Source organism: Alosa sapidissima, chromosome 19 (assembly GCF_018492685.1).
Source record: "Alosa sapidissima isolate fAloSap1 chromosome 19, fAloSap1.pri, whole genome shotgun sequence".
Lineage (NCBI taxonomy): Eukaryota > Metazoa > Chordata > Actinopteri > Clupeiformes > Clupeidae > Alosa > Alosa sapidissima.
In genome coordinates, this window is record NC_055975.1 from 15,876,917 (window position 1) to 15,896,285 (window position 19,369).

Sequence of the window (19,369 nt, forward strand, 5' to 3'; positions counted from 1 at the left end):
TGCTCCGCTATCCGCTCTCTGTCCAGGTGTCCAGTCCCTCTCAGAGTGAGAGTCTGGGAGAGAGGCCTGGAAATTGGGCGGCTTCGTTTTGGCCTTCTGGCTTCGTTTTGCAGCCTTCTGGCCTTCATATATTGATATTTTGCTTTGAATATTAATTGTTGCCTTAATATATGTTCTAGTTTAATTATAATAAATTATTTATCATTTTCAAATTTATCCACCGTTGTCTGCCGTGTTTTGCCCTTGCTTTATTTAGTTTTGTTATAGTTCCCTGACTCTAGCAGGGGACATAACAGTCTGTGTGTGTGAGTGTATGCATGTGCATGTGTGTGAGTATGCATGTGTGTGAGTGTATGCATGAGTGTGTGTGTCATACAATTCTATATATTATTTTTACGTGGAGAAGGTTGGCCTCAGACACTGGAAACAGATACAATGCGTGTGTGAGTGTGTGAAACCAGCAATACTAGATGAAGTCCGCTGTAGTTGCAAGAAAGACTACTGTACAGCAGAGTGATGCACATGCAAAAAACATGGACTCCCTTGCACTGCCATTTGCGGAGAATGTCGTGGTACTAGCTGCACAAACTCACAGTTGCCTGATTTATCAGATGAATATGACCCAGAGCGGAAGAACTAAGCAAAGAACAAACTAGGAACTGATATAGGGAGCCACAGAGAAGGGGTCGAGGATCCACGCTGGATTTAAAAAAAAAAAAAACTTCCCTATTGTTGCTACCTTGTCGTGGTGGGGAAGCGTGTATGCCTCTGTGACCCTGAAGACTATACCGGCGGGGGTTATTCCCCTGGTAGATACTACCAAGCCAGGCAGTTAGAGGCCAGTTAGAGGCAAGAGTCAGGTTAGAGGCCAGTCTAAAAGCAGCATTGCCATAACCCATTGGCAGTAGGATGATTGGATGAAGATTGGGCCGATGTATTTGTCATACATATAAATGGTGTTTCTGCCTATGCAAATTGTTACATATTCAAGTGTGGAGCTCATGCATATTCAAATTCATGCAGCTTAATATGCAGTTGTGCATATTTAAATTCATTTCAAAAGAAACTGGGAGTCAATGGCAGCACTTATTTCCAATTGAGCTGCATACACATATTGGGTATCGTTGGATGCGTCTTGATGAGAGGAATACACTGGACATGGTTTCCATGTGTTTGGTGCTTGTATGGACCTTGTTTACAGATATTAGCTATACAGATATTAGCCTGCTGTTGGTACATTGTACCAATCAGCAGTTTCCAGGCTGCACCACGGGGAGGTTTCTGTATCAGCAGCCCTTTTTTTTTTTTCAAAAATTCAAAAACACTGCAAACCACACATCAAAAAACACACTCACTCCGCCATCATAACTGCCCTTTTATTATAGAAAGCAGTAAAAGTCCTGACACACATATTGTGAGTCTGGCAGGCCTTGACATACTTGTTGCATGCCTGCCTGTGTGTATTCGTCCTGTCAATGGACACCATGTCTAACTCCATGGCACTCCACTTCAGCTTGGTGGTCCTTGGTACTGGGACTTGGACGGCTTGGGAGGAAGCTTCTTCAACATTCGATAAGGAATGGACTTGTGGAGCTTCCATAGCCTAAGAGTTGTCACTCTTTCCATCAGCTCCTGGCCCAGGATCAGACGTTTTTGCAATGTGGCCTGCGCCAGTGGCATCTCACGGACCAGCTCCTTCATTGCATTATAATAGATGAATTCACCATTCATTCGAAGTCCAACACAGCTGATGAACGTCATTTGAAGCAGCTTTGGGGACTTGCCCAAACCTGTCAAGATTTCGTGAGTAGCTTAGCCCCCGTCTCTATTTCCAGGCAGATGTCCCCCATCATGCTGGCCAGTTGTGCTTCCTTTGGGGCTTCACACTGTTCGGCATGTACTGCCAGGAAGAGGTTTGGCACCATCCGTACACAGTACCTCTGTGTGTCCTTCATTTGGAGAACTGGGAAGAACTTCAACCCAAGTTCCTGAAATCCCAGGACCAGGCACTCTTCCTCATTGTATCCAGCCTCCTCCACCAGCTTCCTCCCACGGCTAAATGTATGAGGGAACCCAAAGCTGTACTCAGTCCCCAGCTTCTTACAGTCCCTCCACAGTAACGCTGCCAGTGAGGGACATCCCGTCTGGCAGCTTCTCACACATGAGAACGTAATAGGGTTACAGCAGGGGTGTTATAAAGGTCTGCCAATATAACTCGAAACATGGCGGCACCAACCATAGAAGGCGCTGCCTCTAGTGCGTCAGTGATTGGGAACAGCCACCTTACACTGTGGATAAGCTGCTCGTTTCCCGTCCAGGTGTTCAATGGGGGAGGTCTGTCCCCAACTGAGGCACTATTGAATGGGGCCAGGCCTAGGAAGCCCCTGAGGTAGGTTGCACTCCTCGGGTTAATGCTACAGGTCCCGAGGGAGGGACTGTAGTGCCGGTCGAACAGGCTCATTGGATGGCCTTACAGCATCTCCTCATAAGCCAGCTCCAGCTGGTATGCCTTCCACGTCGCTGCAAATCCTCCTTTTCCCAAGTTAGACAGAAGCAGATCGCTGAGGGAGGAGGAAATATAGCCCATCATCTCCTTCAGGACTCCAATGAGGGAACAGCGCCTGGTGTCAATGACCGGGACGACGACCGGAAAACTTCTGGAGAAGGCTTTCCAATGCAGAGACATCAAAGAAGTCTTCAGCCTGGATGCTTCCCGGCAAGTGGAGGTCTCTGTCCTTTGCCTTCATGTCCATGGCAAAGTGCACAGACATGGCATCGAATTTTTCCATGTCCAGGAACCCCAGGTCAAACTGCCCTTCCATTTTTTGCCCAAACTTGGTGATGCTGGAAATCAAAACAATATATTCGTCATCACTGTTTGCATGTTCGATGGCAAAAGTGACATGACAAATTGCAGGTCTTGCGGCAGGAACTCAAACTTGGCGGTGTGGGAGAGGCATTGCTTAATAAGGGACAGTCTTCTCAGGTCTTCTTCCGGAAGTACTTGCAGTTGCTCCAGGAAATTTCCCCTCACTTCATTCAAAGCTTCGGTGGCAACAGTGAGGTATGCCAGTTGCTGTTCTAGGATTGGATTGGGGTTTTAATGGCATGGCTGTCAGGTTCAAGAACAATGCCCCATCTAAATGTGCAAGAACAATCCCGCAGCAGTTCCGCAATGCCATCTGCCCTTTTGCCGAATAGGACTGCAAGTCCACATGCTTACTCTGCAGGTAGTACTGATTTCTCACCTTGAGTACTTGTGGCAAGAAGAGGTAGTGAACCCCTGATGTCACTGCTGTGACCTTTTGCGGCTGGATGTTGACACCGTCAATGTCAAAGCTGTAATCCATGAACGCCGAGGGCTGATTTACGGTACTGGCGTGAAGGGGAATCCTCTCGTCGGCCAGAAAGAAGCAGGCCATGCTTTCAATGGGAGACCAGGGGGCTTCCAGATTTTGGATGTTCTCCATTGCCAAAACAATGTGGCCAATCTCCACATCTTCAAAATCCATAGCAAAGATTAACAAAATTGCTTGGTTCTGTGCAGCTCTGAATGGCACTCAAGTCAGAGCACCCCTATTTATAACCTCCGGTTTTTAAAATAACAAATACCGAAAATAAAAATATTTTATGAAAACTGTCCTCTCCATTTAATTTTCTCATATTTGTTTCTATTGATAGGAAGGTCGTAGAGACCTGAAACCAAGTTCTACCCCCACTAAATCGACCACGTCCGTTCCAACGGTGCCACTCTCGACATTACGTAGGTAGGAGTAAAGGAAAAAAATAGCCCCATTGGGGTGCATTGTTGCCTAGCCTTATTGGCACACCTCTCGGATTGATGAGAATTTAGCATATTTCCTCAACTAGGATTTAAGGAGCATGGAGAGTGGGACACAGAACACTAGTATTTTAAAGGTATCATCTCATCGTTTTTTTCATTAATTTTGCCATGGTCTCTAGTATTAATGAATGCCCTGTGAGCCGGTTTTGGTGAAAAAAAATGCTCTCCTGCGTCTATTTCATGCTGTTCTAGTTTGGTGGGGAAGCTGGGAGGGGAGGAACGACAGGATTTGCCTCTTGCTCATGAATATTCATGACATGTTAATGACCTCGCCTCTGATTAGCTAACAGTACTGTGACGCTCCCTCCAGTGCGTCCTCATCCGATTCTGCCTGTGCTATGCTCCATATTCAACTTTACAGTGCTAAAACCTGACTAAAACTTGAGTCAAAACTGTTGCACAAAATGTCTTCGGCGATACAACTTCATGTGTTTGATCCTAGTATCCGAGTAGGAAGAAGAACCGCTTCCTGATCGTTTGTCGGTGAACGTTGGTTTAATAGAATGGTAACAATTGCATGTCAGCTTAAAATTTCTCCTAAAAGAGGTAAACGTTTGTGGCAATCGTCATCTTGCATTCAAGTAATAAACAGTTGGAAACGTTTTAAAATAAAGACCTATTTCTTTACACAGTCAAAAGTCTTTGCAATCTTCCTATAGATATTTTACTTCACAACACTGGTTATAAGCACCCTAAATGCAGTTCAGCCACTGACCTAGCCTGCTAATTGTATGCTATCGGAATAGATAGTTATGGTTTGAATTCCATGATACTATCATTGAAAGACCACTTGGTTATAGCTCATATAGATCTAAATGCAAACACACTTACCTACAGTACTCCTAGCTATATTTCGCTGGAATTGCACCAGAATGCCTACAGAAGCAGAGAACGTGTGCTGGAAGATTTCTCCAGTAATGAGTATAAACTATGGCTTTAATAGCCTACATTGGCAGAGGTTAGCCTACTCAAGTTGTTTTCTGTCACGTATGACCCTTAGGAAAAAGTACTATAGGAATCTTATAGTATAAGACTACTATAGAAAAACTATAGCAGTTATAGGGTATTATAGCGTTATTAGTAGTACTTCTATAGTATGTCCCAAAATACGTATTCCTATAAGATTACTATAATATGTTGTCCCAAAATACTATAAGATTCCTATACTACTTTTTCATAAGGGGATTGCTCATGTGGTTAGAAAAATGGGCAACACCAGTACCCCTGTTGTCTGTATGACCCTGTACCCAGGATTAGAACCAGTCTGCCTTAACATAATGTATTCCCTTCAAAATGCACTAAACATTCGACTATGACTACTATGGCCCCCTGTGAGACAGAAGATATGAAAGGTAAGATAAGATTATTATATTTACATACAGCGGTGGTACTCAAAGAGTGGTCCGCAAGCTCTCTCAAGTGTTCCAAAAGTAGATGTGGTAAAATATAATAGAGGAGTTGTTTGCAATATTGAGCCAACTTGTATGTACAGTAAATCCAAACAGTTCAATCATATGAATCCTCTGACAGCATAAGCATGGTGCAAAGACAATAAGCAAGGTGGTTTAGTGAGAAGGCCTATTGTGTAATAGACTGTTGAAGTAGGTCTACTGGATTTTTTTTTTTTTGCTAGGTGGTCAGTGATTTTTTTTTTGTTTAAATTATTATTGTTTAAGTGGTCCTTGGTCTGAAAAAGTTTGAGAAACACTGACAAATAGTAATATTGCAGTCTATTAAAATAATGCAAACACAAAACAAGACCATCCAAACTATGCACAGAATTAACAATGTCCTCTTGTTGCCAGACGATGCAGACATCTGGCCTACAGATCCTTTGTAAGATGGTGCTGGGATTATTTAGGAAAAAAGGTCTGAGTTGTTGTTTCGGCTTGTGTTGTCCTGGGTATCCGAAGGGACAACACACAAAACACATTCGTTGGCTGTGATGATTCTATTACATTGCTCATTGATTGCGCTGGGCCATAGGTGGAGCCATCAGGTGTTATTGTGGAGATGTCACTTTCATCCTCCTCCTCTTGATCAACCCGAGGTCTTCTAGCTGGCCTTGGATGAACAGGCTTGATGGGAGTAGAGGTAGAAGGCCCCTATGTCCATGGTGTATCCGAAGTGCTTGTATAAATACTCATACTTTTCATGAAGTATTCTGTTTGGGTACCTAAAGTAAATAAATGTGTATTACTGTCAAGTTACAAGATACTAATAGTACACAGGGCATTCACTATCTCACACAAAACTGTACTGGCACAATGGAAACAAAAATATTTTAGTGACTGTGGTAAGGCGTATGATTTACTAAGTAGCACACCCACTAAAAGACATTCAGTAATATCAATTATATCTGTTATGCAATTCATGGGTTTCATCAGGTCCATTTACACAGGTGTATTAATCAAGCACCATGCAGTCTGCATTCATAATCGAGGTACTTGATTTTATACACCTGTGGAAAGTGACCTGATGAAACCCATGAATTGACTTTCCCAAACATTGATGAGCACATAAGAACCTGTATTAGCCTACTAGAAAAAGACTTCTAGAAACTAACTAGCACAACAATAAAAGTTAGATCACAAACCTTTGCTTCTAACGTGATGACCTAATGTAGGCTAGAAAGCTGTGTAGCCCAACATGAGGATGTGCTCTGGAAGACATACAAAACACTAAGTAAACAGCAAGTAATCAAACAAAACATCATTGTAGGCCTACAAAGGCCAATGTAATAATGGCAAGAAGACATAAATTAGACTGAAGTGTAAATACCTGGGCTCTAGTGATAGCAACTTAGCCTTATAGTGCACGGGTATTGATGATTTTCCCTGTTTAGACTAGAACAATACCAGTCCTTAGTTGAGCATAAGATATTGTTGCCAGTATTATTATTTGTGGTTTAACGCTTAGGTTAGAAGATTATAGGTTCAACAAGCTAAATCTCTGGGTAGTGTGGTCATACAGTTTCTTATGAGTGTAGCTACACCAGGCACGTAACTGAAGCATTCCGTTCGCGTTGCGTCTTCTGCAACAATTAGCTTCCAATAAGTCTAATCAATGGAAGTAGCTACACCTGGCGCGTGGCCTGTAGGCTACGTTCAAAAAAATAGACCATTGCTCTAATGGATTTTACCAGAGCCCTTCCTATTAGACATTCTCTGATTTTACACGTCGCGAACAGAACACTTCAGTTACGTGCCTGGTGTAGCTTCCTGTAATATAGGCTAGCCTAAGCCTAGCTTGTTCCCTTTTCATGCATGCTAACGAAGAATATGAACATGCTATTTTGTAACAGTCGTTAGGTGGAAAAGTTTGTTTGTACTTACAGCCTGTGAGCTGGTGGTCGATCGTCGTGACGTACAGGTCCAGGTTTTCAGAACATCGATGCAAAACCACTTTCTAACTGTAGGCAGGCACAGTGAGTGTGGTCGAAATTATTGGAACACAGAACTAATGTTGCACTATACTTCGGTGGTGGTGTTCCAACGATAAATTCCAACCATTTCTTCCTCAACTCTTCTTTCTAAGGCAAGACATGCAACATTGATGTGTTATTGCCACAAATAACACAGGCACGAATTTGCTCCGCCATGTTAACAACTTGCTGTTAGCTCCTACTAGCTGCAGAGAGACAATCTCCTGGCCAAAATCTTCCTGTCTTCCTGTGGGCGGTCACAAGCCAAGGTGGGCTAGGCCATGAATAATTGTTTTCCCTGCGGCGTCACAGGGAAGGGCTTTTTCTGATTCGCTTGTTTTTCCGTGTATTTTCTTTCATTGGCTAATGCGGGCAATGGGGGTAGAAGATCATTTTCACGTGCAGCATGCATATGCAACTTGGAGTGAGCTATAGTATTTCGAAAGGAACAAGTATTAAACGGTTTCTCGGTGAATGAGACCTTTAATAAAGTATTGATTCTAAAAACATCGGAAATCGTACTGTTTTTTGCGTGAAGGCATCTAACGGTGCCTTCACGGTTGAACGGTGCCTAATACCGGTACACCGTGCAACACTAGTGTGTGTGTGGGGGGGGTACCGGTGTGTGTGGGGGATGCATTTTAACATCCACATCTTAAAGGGACACCAGGCAAGCCTGATGCTTTTTCTCTACGAAACTCCCCCTCGCTCGGTCTGAAGCTCTTTTCCTTTTCTTTGCGTCTTCCGTCAAGGGTTTTCGCTGCTTCTTCGCCGGCTCTGCCATTATACACACGTTTGCAACAATCTCTAGCGTTTCGTTAGCCTGCCTCTGTGCTGTAAACTGATCCTGCTTCGGTCAGCGGGTAGGATACACCGAACTTGCAAGTGGGATATTCTTCCTACAGGCAGTAGGGGCGGGCGAGAGAGCCTTCATTCGCCCCGTAATGAGTCATTTAACCATATACCGACTTATTAAGATGATTAATTAACACGAAAACGTTGCCTGGTGTCCCTTTAATTTGTCAACATTCCCTACCAGCAACCCTTCACTCAACATCATCATCTACAGGCCGATGGGTGTACAGTCAATAAATGTAAACATAAATTAATTTATTGTACGGCCCCCCCATGGACGGAATTTCATGAAACTCTGCATACAGTCAGAGGTTGTCATAACGACGTCAAATGCAGGTCTGAACATGTCAGCCACAGATGCCTGCGATACCTTTAAATGAGTGGTATACCACAAATGAGTGGTTATGGGATGGGTTGAGATGAGCACTTGAGACCAACAGACTACACAATAATCCTACAGTTCTCGAGATATTAACAGAAAAAAAATGTTTTTCACTGCACTAGCACGGCGGTCATCTCTCAACCCAAGTAGGCCTAATACGACCGGTCTTGGTCTTAACTTGTCAGGAACTTACCAGCAGCCAGCAACGCTTGAATTTTCACAGGAAACAGTTTGATGGCGTATTTCCTTTTGTCCCGCCCACGTTTGAATGTTTTGGTTTGAATGGAACCAACCATGAGTGGAGGAGGATTGTCTTGCAGCTGCAGGAGAGTGGGTTTCTGATGTTTAAATGTATCGCTAGAATTTCCAGGAAAAAGTCTGAATTAAATGCAATATCACGTCATATTTTACATATGTTCGTTTAACGCTCGAGGGTCGAAGTATTGTTGTGCATGAAACTCTGTTTAACATTGGGTAGGGCAGTAACGTTAAGCGACAAGTTTTCTTTTTCGCGTTCGCTTAGAAGTTTCTGGCAACGACCTAACGTTACGTGTTAGCTATTCTAGCTATGCTATGATGAACAGTTTTGCCAATTGAATACATTCGCTGACTGTCGCAATAACTCGATCACATTTGAGCCATTAATGCATAAAAAAATGAAGAGGACTAGAAGTTCCGACGAAAAGAATTCTATAGAAGGTAAGTATAACGTTACATTTTCCACCGTGGTTTTGTTACAAAACAATGTCAGCTAACTTACGCAGATAGTAATATGATGTTATCAATTATTTACGCGTGTTAATAACTAAGACACTTCATTTTTATGTATTTTTAGTTTGTCAGCTTTGTAGACGAAGTGATGATTGTCCTGAAAAATATGGAAAAAAAATTACTGTTCCGGAGCACCAACTCACCATCCACTATTTCTGCCTGGTAAGCGAACGAAAAGTACTGCGTTCAAGAGTCTTATGCTGACGGTGGGAGCTAACAAATGCTTCCAAATACACCACACAAGGAAGTATATCTAGCTAAAGATTATACTCTAAATTAGACATTGTCCAGGGGTTGTTATTGAGCATTGACATCCCCTGCTGTGCTTGCTTATTGTGAGCTGTCGTATGAGGTTTGAAAATATTCAAACCAATAAGTGATGTTAGGCTCAATTGATATCCATATGTTGCAGTTGATGTCCAGTGGCATTTATCAGCGCGGAGAAGAAGATGAAGGAATTCATGGGTTTTTAGTGGATGACATCCTCAAGGAAGTGAACAGAGCTTCCCGGCTGGTATGTGTGATCATGTTTACAGAATTAAGCTGTGGTCAACTGTTCTTGCCTTAAGTGATGTATAACTAGTTATGAAATACATATGGATTCAAAGAGTTTTTTGTTTTCTTTCCACCTCCAGGCATGCAACGGTTGCAAGCAGAAGGGTGCATCTATAGGATGTTCTGTAAAATCCTGCCGAAAGATGGCCCATTTCCCATGTGGGATACAACTAGAATTCGTTTATCAGTTTAAAGATCTATTCCCGTAAGGCTGACTGCTACTACTTCATGCCAGCTCTGTATAATCAAGATTTGCATACTACCTCTTTATACAATGTATGTTGTGTGTGTTGTGTGAATGTTCACAGTTATGAGCAGTTATGCTTGCACCTTTTTAATTTATAAGCAGATCCATGGGATTTCCCTGTGAATAAGGACATTTTCATCAATGTCCAAGGCTTACTCTGTGTGTGTCTAGGTCATTTTGTTGGCATCACCGGCCCACACAGACGTGTGCCGTGCCTCCCTCTGGGCCGCTGTCTTGCTCTGTATGCCTGGAGGACATCGAGCCTGTCCTGTCCTACTCAGTACTCAAGTGCCCTGCCTGTCACGGAAGCTGGTTTCACAGACACTGCGTGCAGGTATTTACATACACATAAGCACACACACACACACTCTCTCTCTCTCAATCCTCAACTTCATGATCCATTAAGTTAGTCAAGTCCAGTTGAAAGGATGGTTAACTCATGATTGTCGGTGCTTCTTTGCCTCAGCTCCAGGCTCACAATGCAGCACAGTTCTTCTTCAGGTGCACCATCTGTAACAACCAGGAAGAGTTCCAGGAAGAAATGCTTCGAATGGGAATCCACATACCAGAGAGGTGCCCAGTTGCATACCTGCTTGCTATTTTTTCACTCTTCTGTAGATCCCCTAATCCACACTTGGATAAAGGATACTGATGTTGAAGTGATGTGATGTCACGCTACCAATATCCCTTATATACAAACCCTCTCTTGTGCTGCTGGCTGTTTTGCGCAGCTACGCTGTTCTGAACCACTGCTTGTACTTTATGCAGAGATGCATCTTGGGAGATGGAGGATAATGCATATGCGGAGCTGCTTCAGGTGTACCAACACTGTGATGCCTTCACGTGTCAGAGCAGCTTGGGCAGAGACTTTAGTGCACAGTCAGGGTGAGTTTGATTTATAAATTATTTGTATAGTGTGAGGATACTAACAACAGCTCTCTAGATATGTAATGCACGTGATAATCACATGTCTAATAATGGGTTATTTTGGTAATTTTTAATTGGTTTGTGTCATTTTTTCCTCTATGACGGTAAACTTAAACAGGGTTCCCACAGGTCATGGAATTTCTGGAATATCATGGAATTTAAGAAAGTCTATTCCAGACATGGAAAGTCAGGGAATTTGATCATTCTTTGGGCAAAGTCATTGAATATCAGGGAATGTTGTAGCAGTTTAAAATTTACTTGCAAAATACATTAATACTGATATATTTCCACGCAGAATTGGTGTATATCTGGTTATTAACTCTACTGCTTGTTTGAGTAGATGTGGTTAGCCCAACTTTGTTTATTCAATGCCCATTTATTCATCACCCACTCTAAAAAAAGTAGAAGATTCTTGAACACTCTGATTACTCTGAAATCTTTGGTCGGTATATTGTACCATTCATTATATAGTAGGTCATGGAATTTCAGGGTTTTAAGTCATGGAATTTTACATCTGACTTAGAGTGGGAACCCTGCTTAAATATACTTGTTGTGTGGACTGAACAGGGCATTTGAGGACATTCTTGGACTTTCGGAAATGTGTGAACATGTTTTCACAATTTTCTGGAACTTTTTTTTATTAAACCACTACTCGATTGATCCATAAAATAACCAATAGCTAAATCGTCTTTCAAAGTAATCAGTTGCAGCCCTAATTTGAGTGTTATGCCTTCCCTTTGCAGGAAGTTTGAAATTGTCCGTTGTAGCTTTTGTGGCTCCAATGGAACACACCGAAAATGCTCCTCTCTCAAAGCCAATCAGAATAACTGGGTTTGTACTGACTGCAAGTCCGTTGTTGATGGATCAGGTATGTGTCACATTTTCTTTTTTCTGGCCCCATGTTGTTCATTCACATTAGTGCAGCAGATTAGTGGAACAATTGTTCACTTTGTGATACAAGCATTTTCTTCTTGATCTACTTTTTCCGGTAGCCACACACAAAAAAAACAACAACAATATGACCAGCATTTTCCAAGATGGCTGTCTTCTATAGCTACTTTTTTACCTAGATTGTGATTGGATAATCCATTTGGTCATCAAAATATAGCTTTTTGAGTATAAAGATTTCAATTTTGTATTTAAAAAGTTCAAATTGTGAAAAAAAAAAGTCAGTTAATTGAAAATAAATGTTTTTCAGTAACATTTTATAACCATTGACTGATATGTGAGAGTCAATTGGGTGTTGTGTCCCGAACCAAGGCTGGGTGGGTGTGGTTGTTCCAACGTGAAGTACTGCAGTCAGGATGAACTCGTTCGCCGAACACTGCTGATTTAATTATGTATACTTAATAAAGAAATGGTAATAGTGCTACCCAGTGAAGACCATCATCAGTGCAAACATTCACAAAAAGGACACACCCTTTTATCGAATATCCTTATTGGATGACCGTGATGTTTGAGTTGTCACTCAACCAAACTCCAAGTGGTAAAGTGACAAGTTATACAAAATCGCATTTGTAAACAAAGCCTAAGGTGGGACAAATACAACAATAATAACGACCCAGATTAAAAAGTTATACAAAAGGTATACAGACATCACATGAGTGCATTGCTTAGGTATATTGAAGATGGTTGCAATGTGACAGCTCTTTAAGAGGGTACACCGCAAAGAAAAACACATGTAACACAGGCTACCCTAATAAGTTAAAGTTCATTCAGACCAGATAGGTGCAGGGTTTTCAAATAAAAAATCCATTTATCTTAACATCAGAATAGACTTTGCCTAATGCAACTATTTGTCCGCGTGACTATGCCCACAAATTTGGAAGATGAATGATTGGCCTCAGCGAAGTGTCTCACAACCTAACGGCATAATTCCTATTAATTGCACTGCAGTGTTTATTTAGGAGTCTCAGTTGTCTCTGTGTGCACCCAGTGTATTGTTTTCTGCAAGGACAGTATAGTATGTAAATGGCATTAACAGAACTGCAGGTTATGAATGTCCTAATGTCATATTTTTACCTATGGCAAACCAGTTTTAAGGATGCAGGGTGTATGAGGTACAGTTCCGACAAGGGAAAAATTATTTATGTTATCCCAACATTCTCTGGGACATTTGGAGTGATCTTTGTGTCGGAGTGGACCAGCCTATCCTTCAAATTACAGGAATGACAAGAATGCATGAATAAAGGCCTACACACACAGCCGGCGATGCGACAGTCAAACACGATGGTGGAATTCTGTTATTCTGTAATTCACTTTACTACACACACTACTGGTGACGCGATCACCCATCAATTCAGTGGAGATACACTGACCATAGAAGCTGTTTTCTATTATGACGTATCAATATCACCCTGAAAAATAGAAAGGGGGTGATCAGAGCGGTGTGTGTATGTGTTGCCCCATTCACTTCAATAGATTCTACAGTATTTCATTTTGCTGGTCACCTGGGTTTAGGAAAAGCCTGTCTGTAAGACATGACAATGTTGTTTAATGATTTTCTCAGACTCTGGGTTGTGTTCAAAATCCCCTGCTGTGAAAACACACTGCAAAAGGTCTTCCATTAGTTTGCAGTGTGTTTTCACAAAAGGGGAATTTTGAATTTTGGGGGGGGGTTGTCCTCTATTGATGATTTCATGATTTCTGTGATTGCATTTGAGACACTAAACCAGAGGTGGGCACACTACGGCCCGTGGGCCGGATCCGGCCCGCCATGCATTTTAATCCGTCCCGCCGAGCATTTAATTAGGTTATCATAGGCTGCTCGCTATTTTTTTCCCTGCTACAGATGATGTGTTGGTTAGCTTTACTGCAAACTGCTTTTCACTCTTCTTAGAGAACGTTTACAACGTCAATGTCAAAACGGCATGTTACATAAGGATGATACTTGCTGTGTCCTCCCTATCTCTATTGCAGCAGATCTAACTTGAATGTTATGGTGCTCCATTTTATTGGGAACGCGTCTGAGCGCACACGAGAGGGAGAGAGAGAGAGAGCGGCAGGTTCCGGCTGGCTTGTCATTGTTGATAATTGATATCTCCTTTTTAATATCAGAACCTTTTAAAAGGAAATCGTGAGGGCAACAATAGTTCCCAATAGCACAGCACTAGCCATAGGCTATATTTGAATGGAGCTGGCAAAATATCATTGAGATACAATGCTCTTGAACTGAGAGTGCACCATTTATAAATGCGTTAAACATCATCAAATTAGAAGTGTTTCTTATTAAATTAATATTTGAAAACAAAATTACTTGGTCATTATTATCATTTATTTATTTATTTTGTTGGGTGCGGCCCGCTGGCCAATTTTCAAAACCCAATGTGGCCCTTGAGCCACAATGTTTGCCTACCCCTGCACTAAACTATACTAAAACTACAGTCTAGTATAGTTTAGTCAATTTTAATTGGCACCATTGAATTGGTCATGTCAAAATACAAACATTTTGAATCCTGGATCACCACAATATGTCCAGCCATTCACGTTCTACATTGAAATAAACGATTTTACATTTGATCTGTCGGCCATCTTGGATTTTCAGAAGGCTACCAGGCTTTTCTGAAAAAGTAAGTCCGAGGCATTAGTCATGCCAAATTTGGTGCTTGTATCACAAAGTGAACGATTCAACTGCAATATTGACTTAATCTGCTGTACTACATGGACAACTGAGACTTTCATGATAAATGTTACATTATCACACTGTACACTGTCCATAGTCATTTTGAGTCCCTTTACGGATCCTATTTTTACTAAAACAGTTCTGATCACTTTGTTCCTCTTCAGGTACTCTTCCTCGGCACGTACAGTCACCTGTGTCAGAACGCCACGAGAAGAGGAAACGGCTAACCACTGTAAACTCTTCCCTTCTGTCCAAAAGGTATATCTCCCAGCCTGTTCATCACCACACAAGACAAGTAGTTCACTCACAATTTTTTTGTGTTTCAATTTTCATCTTAAGTGGTAATATCTTGACTGATATATAGACTTAATTACTATATTTCAACGTTAGCATGAGTGTTCTGTCTGTTGAGCATTTGAATTGTCGTGTGACAATTCTCTGCCTCATGAAAGTTAAGTTATTTTTTTCATTTGTCAGTCAAATCTTATTAAAGGCACACTATGCAGGTTTTTTAGCTTAATATGCCAGTTTTTTCGCGTAATTTACCTTCATTTAACAGCTTCAGAGTGATTGGAATGGTTATATGACTTTTTTCGGGTTGAATGGTGGCCGTCTCGCTTCCCCCTAGCGCCTGTGAGCGGAAAAACCACCCTTGCAACTGTGGGCCGGCGAGCCGACGGCCTCAGTGTCAGGAAGTATAACGAGTGTAACAAATTGCTTTACTGCATTCAAATACACATACACGTCAGGCACCGGCTAGAAAAAGGTAGCGATGGAGTTTCTCAGACATTCGTCATGACAAAGCCAGCGAAAAAGAAGCAAAAACTGAGAAAACAGTAAGGAAATTGCCAATACTGCATAGTTTACCTTTAATTATCCCTTCCTAGTTAGAAAAAGTAAAGAGAACCATTACTGTTGAACATTGTCTCTCAGATTGGTTCTGGATGTTAGATGTAAAACATGTTAGTGGCTGTCGATAAACAGAAATCCTGAAAAAAAATGTGCGTGGCTGTTGATAAACAGAATCCTGAATAAAATGTCTGTGGCTGCTGATCAATAGAATCCTGAATAAAAATGTCTGTGGCTGTTGATAAACAGAATCCTGAATAAAATGTCTGTGGCTGTTGATGGATAGAATCCTGAATAAAAATGTCTGTGGCTGTTGATAAATAGAATCCTGAATAAAAATGTCTGTGGTTGTTGATAAATAGAATCCTGAATAAAAATGTCTGTGGCTGTGTTTTGGGCAGGCGCTTGTTACACTCGAGCCCACGGGGCATCCTGCAGGAGCTGAGCAACCAGATCAGTGGCACGCAGCCTGGCGGCGAGCTCCAGGTGCGCGAGGGTCAGGTGCTGGAGGCAGCGTTGGGCCTCCTGCGGCGCTCCGACTTCAGCCCTGAGCGTGGCCTCGTCGTCCGCTTCACCGGCGACCACCAGCACAACGGTGCCAGCGAGCTGCGCCGCTTCTTCCGGCTCCTGCTGCGGCGGTTGCAAACCTCGACACTCTTCAAGGGCCCAGAGAGTGACAAGAACCTGGCCCTCGACGCACAAGGTTAGAAAGGCAACCCCAGTCATTGGTGCTTTTCATCTTGCGTAGGCTACCCCCTAGTGGAAGCTTGCGTACCACCGGTGGTACACGTACCACAGTTTGGGAATCCTTTGGCTATATAAGTAGAGCTGGCAAAAGAAACATTAATTTGGTGATTTATTTTCTATTTAATATGCCCTTTAGGTGGGGATCACATTAGCCAGCGGAAAGCGGCAGATTTCCTATTGTAGTACTACTCAACTGTAGTGACGGCACTCTGTCACACTGCCCTCCCCTTCGGGAAGCTTGCCCATGCACTTCACACACACTGGCGTCCCTCGCGCAACCACCAGCCGTACTTCTCCCATCCTAGGGTGCCCCACACACAAGTGCTTCCCCCATCTCTGGGGTCCTTCACACAGGGGTCAACCAATCCTGGGGGTCCCTCATACGGCTCACACACTAGGCAAGCTTCCGATGACCTCACGGCAAGCTATCCCACTTCTGACACCATATGTAGTGAAGGGAGAGAGCAGTGACCCCCACCCGGTCTTGAACCCGGGTCTCCAGGGCACTAAACCTGCAGCTTGACTGCAACGGCAAAGAGCCAGGCCCGTTGGTATGGCAGTCAGAGCACATATTCAACTGTAGTTAATTTTTTTTAAATTGTTTGACAGCCCTAGTAAAATGTATTATACTGTAGAATGAGCCAAATGCATGTTTGTGTTTGAAGCCCTGAGGATCACTCAGTATTGAGCCTGTATCTGTGGTCATTTCTGCAGCTGTGCGACAGGACCGGTACTATGAGATGGGCTGCCTGATGGCCCTGAGCATGCTCCATGGCGGCCCTCCCCCGAGCTTCTTCTCCAAAGCCCTGTACTTCTCGCTCTTCCACTTCCCCAAGGACTTCCAGTTCAGTCTCAGTGACCTCAATGAGACTGGGCTAGTTGACAAAATGAAGAAGGTAATGCCCTCCCACAGCTGTTTTTGTTTGTTTGTTTTTGTTTTGTTTTAAGGAGCCATTTATCATTTCTGCCCTGTTTTTTGTACTTTTTAATCAATTGCACTGATTGCACAGCACTGAATAGCATCCAAGGTGAGCAAACAGTGTCTTAGTTAGTAAATCCTTGGCTGACTAGGAGGTTATGCTAGTGACCCACATGTCCGGATCCATATGATATCCAGTAAAGAAATAGTTCGCCACATGATTTCAGCACATAAACTCCCATAAACACTCTCTGGCATGACAGATAAAGGAGAGTAAAACAGTGGAGCGCTTGCGGGAGGCCATGGAGCCTTTGTCCGAGTATCTGGAGGTGTCTGGCTGCAGGAGGGAGGTGGCGGGTGCATATGAGAAGTACTCCCTGCTGGACGACATGCTCAACTTCCACATGATGGTCAGGATGCAGTTGCCTTTACAGAGGTAGGCAACAGACAGGCTTTTTTCTTTTTCAAACTGTCAGTTAAATATGATAGAAATCTATATTAAGAAGAAGTTCCCTCTTGAACTAGCTATTAATTTAAACACAAATGCCCATGACTTGAAATTGTCATAGACCTTGTGGTAGTCTCTGCCTTCATTCCTATGAAACCATTTTTTGAAGATGTGTTTTGTTCTGTGAAATTCCGTTGTCAGTTTTGAACAGACAACTCAAAGCTCAATACATACCGACCATTGTGCCGTTCAATTCAAGGGGCCTTTGCACGCATGTTTGTTTGCAAGCTCACGATAGTGCCGGTGTGAGACAGTATATCTACTCCTGATTCTTTTCTGCCCTAATGTGTGTGTGTGTGTGTGTGTGTGTGTGTGTGTGTGCATATGTGTTTCAGATTCCGTGAGGGTCTGAGAACACTGGGTGTCTATGAGCAGATCCAGATGGCTCCCGAGGCTTTCTACCAGCTGTTCTGCTACCCTCCAGAGAAGTTGTGTGCCGATTCCATGGTGGCCATGTTCTCCCCCCAGTACTCCGAGCGTGTGGACTACCTAGCTAGGGAGACGGTTACCACCAAACACTGGCAACAGTTCCTCCAGGAGTGTGAAGGTGGGTTTATTTAGAATTGATTTAGAATTTAAGGCTTCTTTAGAATTGATATTCAGTGTGCTGGTATGTTGGTGTGAATGTATGGGCATAAACAAGAACATCTGGAGTAGATATCCTCTGTGGGTCACCTTTTATAGTGGATGCATGTTCTTGATAACCCTCTGGGTTAACACTTTGGTCCTTGGCTCCTTATCATCCATCCAAAATGTGCATTCAAAAAAAAAGAAAGTGGTTTGGAATGTTGAGCTTAATATTAAGAACTAATATTCCACTCAGTACCCAGACCCTTTTGCCAGAATCAGGTAATGCCACTTTAACAGCCTTTTGACCTGGCAGATAAAACTCTTATATATTGTTTTACTTATTACCTGTGTGTGTGTATGTGTGTGTGTGTGTGTGTGTGTGTGACTGGTCACAGAGGGCAGATGTGCCAGCTCTCTGGAGGACGTCCTGGTGTTCGCCACCTCCTCGGACACTGTGCCCGCCATGGGCTTCATGCCGCCCCCCACCGTCTCCTTTCTGCCGGTGGCCGACCCGTCCTACGCATTCCCCCAGCGTCAGCCCGATGCCAATCGCCTCCTGCTACCCGTCACCCCTTCCTACAGCACCTTTAAGAAGAACATGGAGTATGCTGTGTGCCAGGTCACAGTCATGCAGGACTCATAAGGGACTCCTCTCTCATCCATTACTCATGCAAAAGCATCTGGATGATTGTGTTGCTGTTGTTCAGACCTTTTTCAAGTTGCTGTTACTCTTACTATGAAGTCATTTCGAGGTATTCTTCCCCAGAAAGTTGCTTTGGCTGCCTCTCTCAGGTCGTCGGGTTATGCGCAGTCCTGGACAGTCCGTAGAACTATGTAGCTGTGTACAGAATTGTATCTGTTGCGTTTCATTCGACTCAATTCCGTCAATGGTGTGTTTTATACCCATCTTCTGTTTCTCTGTCTCTGTTTCTCGCTTGTATTACGGCTCAGAGCATATAAGCTGTATATTTCACAGTAGTAAAATGTAGAAAATGTAAAGCCATGTAGGTTGTTGTCTTTTTTTCTTGCCTTTGTGTTTAATTTACTCTGGTCAATGTCAAGTTAAAGGAACCATATGTAAGATTGTGGTCAAAACTGGTACTGCAATCACTTTCAAATTACTGTAGAGCGGTGTATCCCCTCCCCCTC

General features: G+C 42.9%; 1 protein-coding gene across 2 annotated transcripts; it reads left to right on the forward strand.

Annotated features, from left to right (window-relative positions):
- Positions 1 to 8,710: 8,710 nt before the first annotated feature.
- Positions 8,711 to 19,219, forward strand: g2e3 (G2/M-phase specific E3 ubiquitin protein ligase). Of its 2 annotated transcripts, XR_006025318.1 has the most exons (15): positions 8,711 to 9,204; positions 9,341 to 9,438; positions 9,689 to 9,790; positions 9,912 to 10,036; positions 10,250 to 10,412; positions 10,545 to 10,651; positions 10,847 to 10,963; positions 11,749 to 11,873; positions 14,792 to 14,885; positions 15,878 to 16,179; positions 16,938 to 17,119; positions 17,406 to 17,578; positions 17,986 to 18,197; positions 18,616 to 18,925; positions 18,961 to 19,219. XR_006025318.1 is itself a non-coding variant. In XM_042071504.1 (14 exons), exons 1-14 carry the CDS (start codon positions 9,150 to 9,152, stop codon positions 18,861 to 18,863), a joined length of 2,103 nt encoding a protein of 700 aa, XP_041927438.1. In that variant the 5' UTR covers positions 8,712 to 9,149; the 3' UTR covers positions 18,864 to 19,219. The 2 variants fall into 2 exon arrangements, 1 of the variants encoding a protein (XP_041927438.1); XM_042071504.1 differs by having other exon boundaries at positions 8,712 to 9,204; positions 18,616 to 19,219.
- The last annotated feature ends 150 nt before the right edge of the window (positions 19,220 to 19,369 follow it).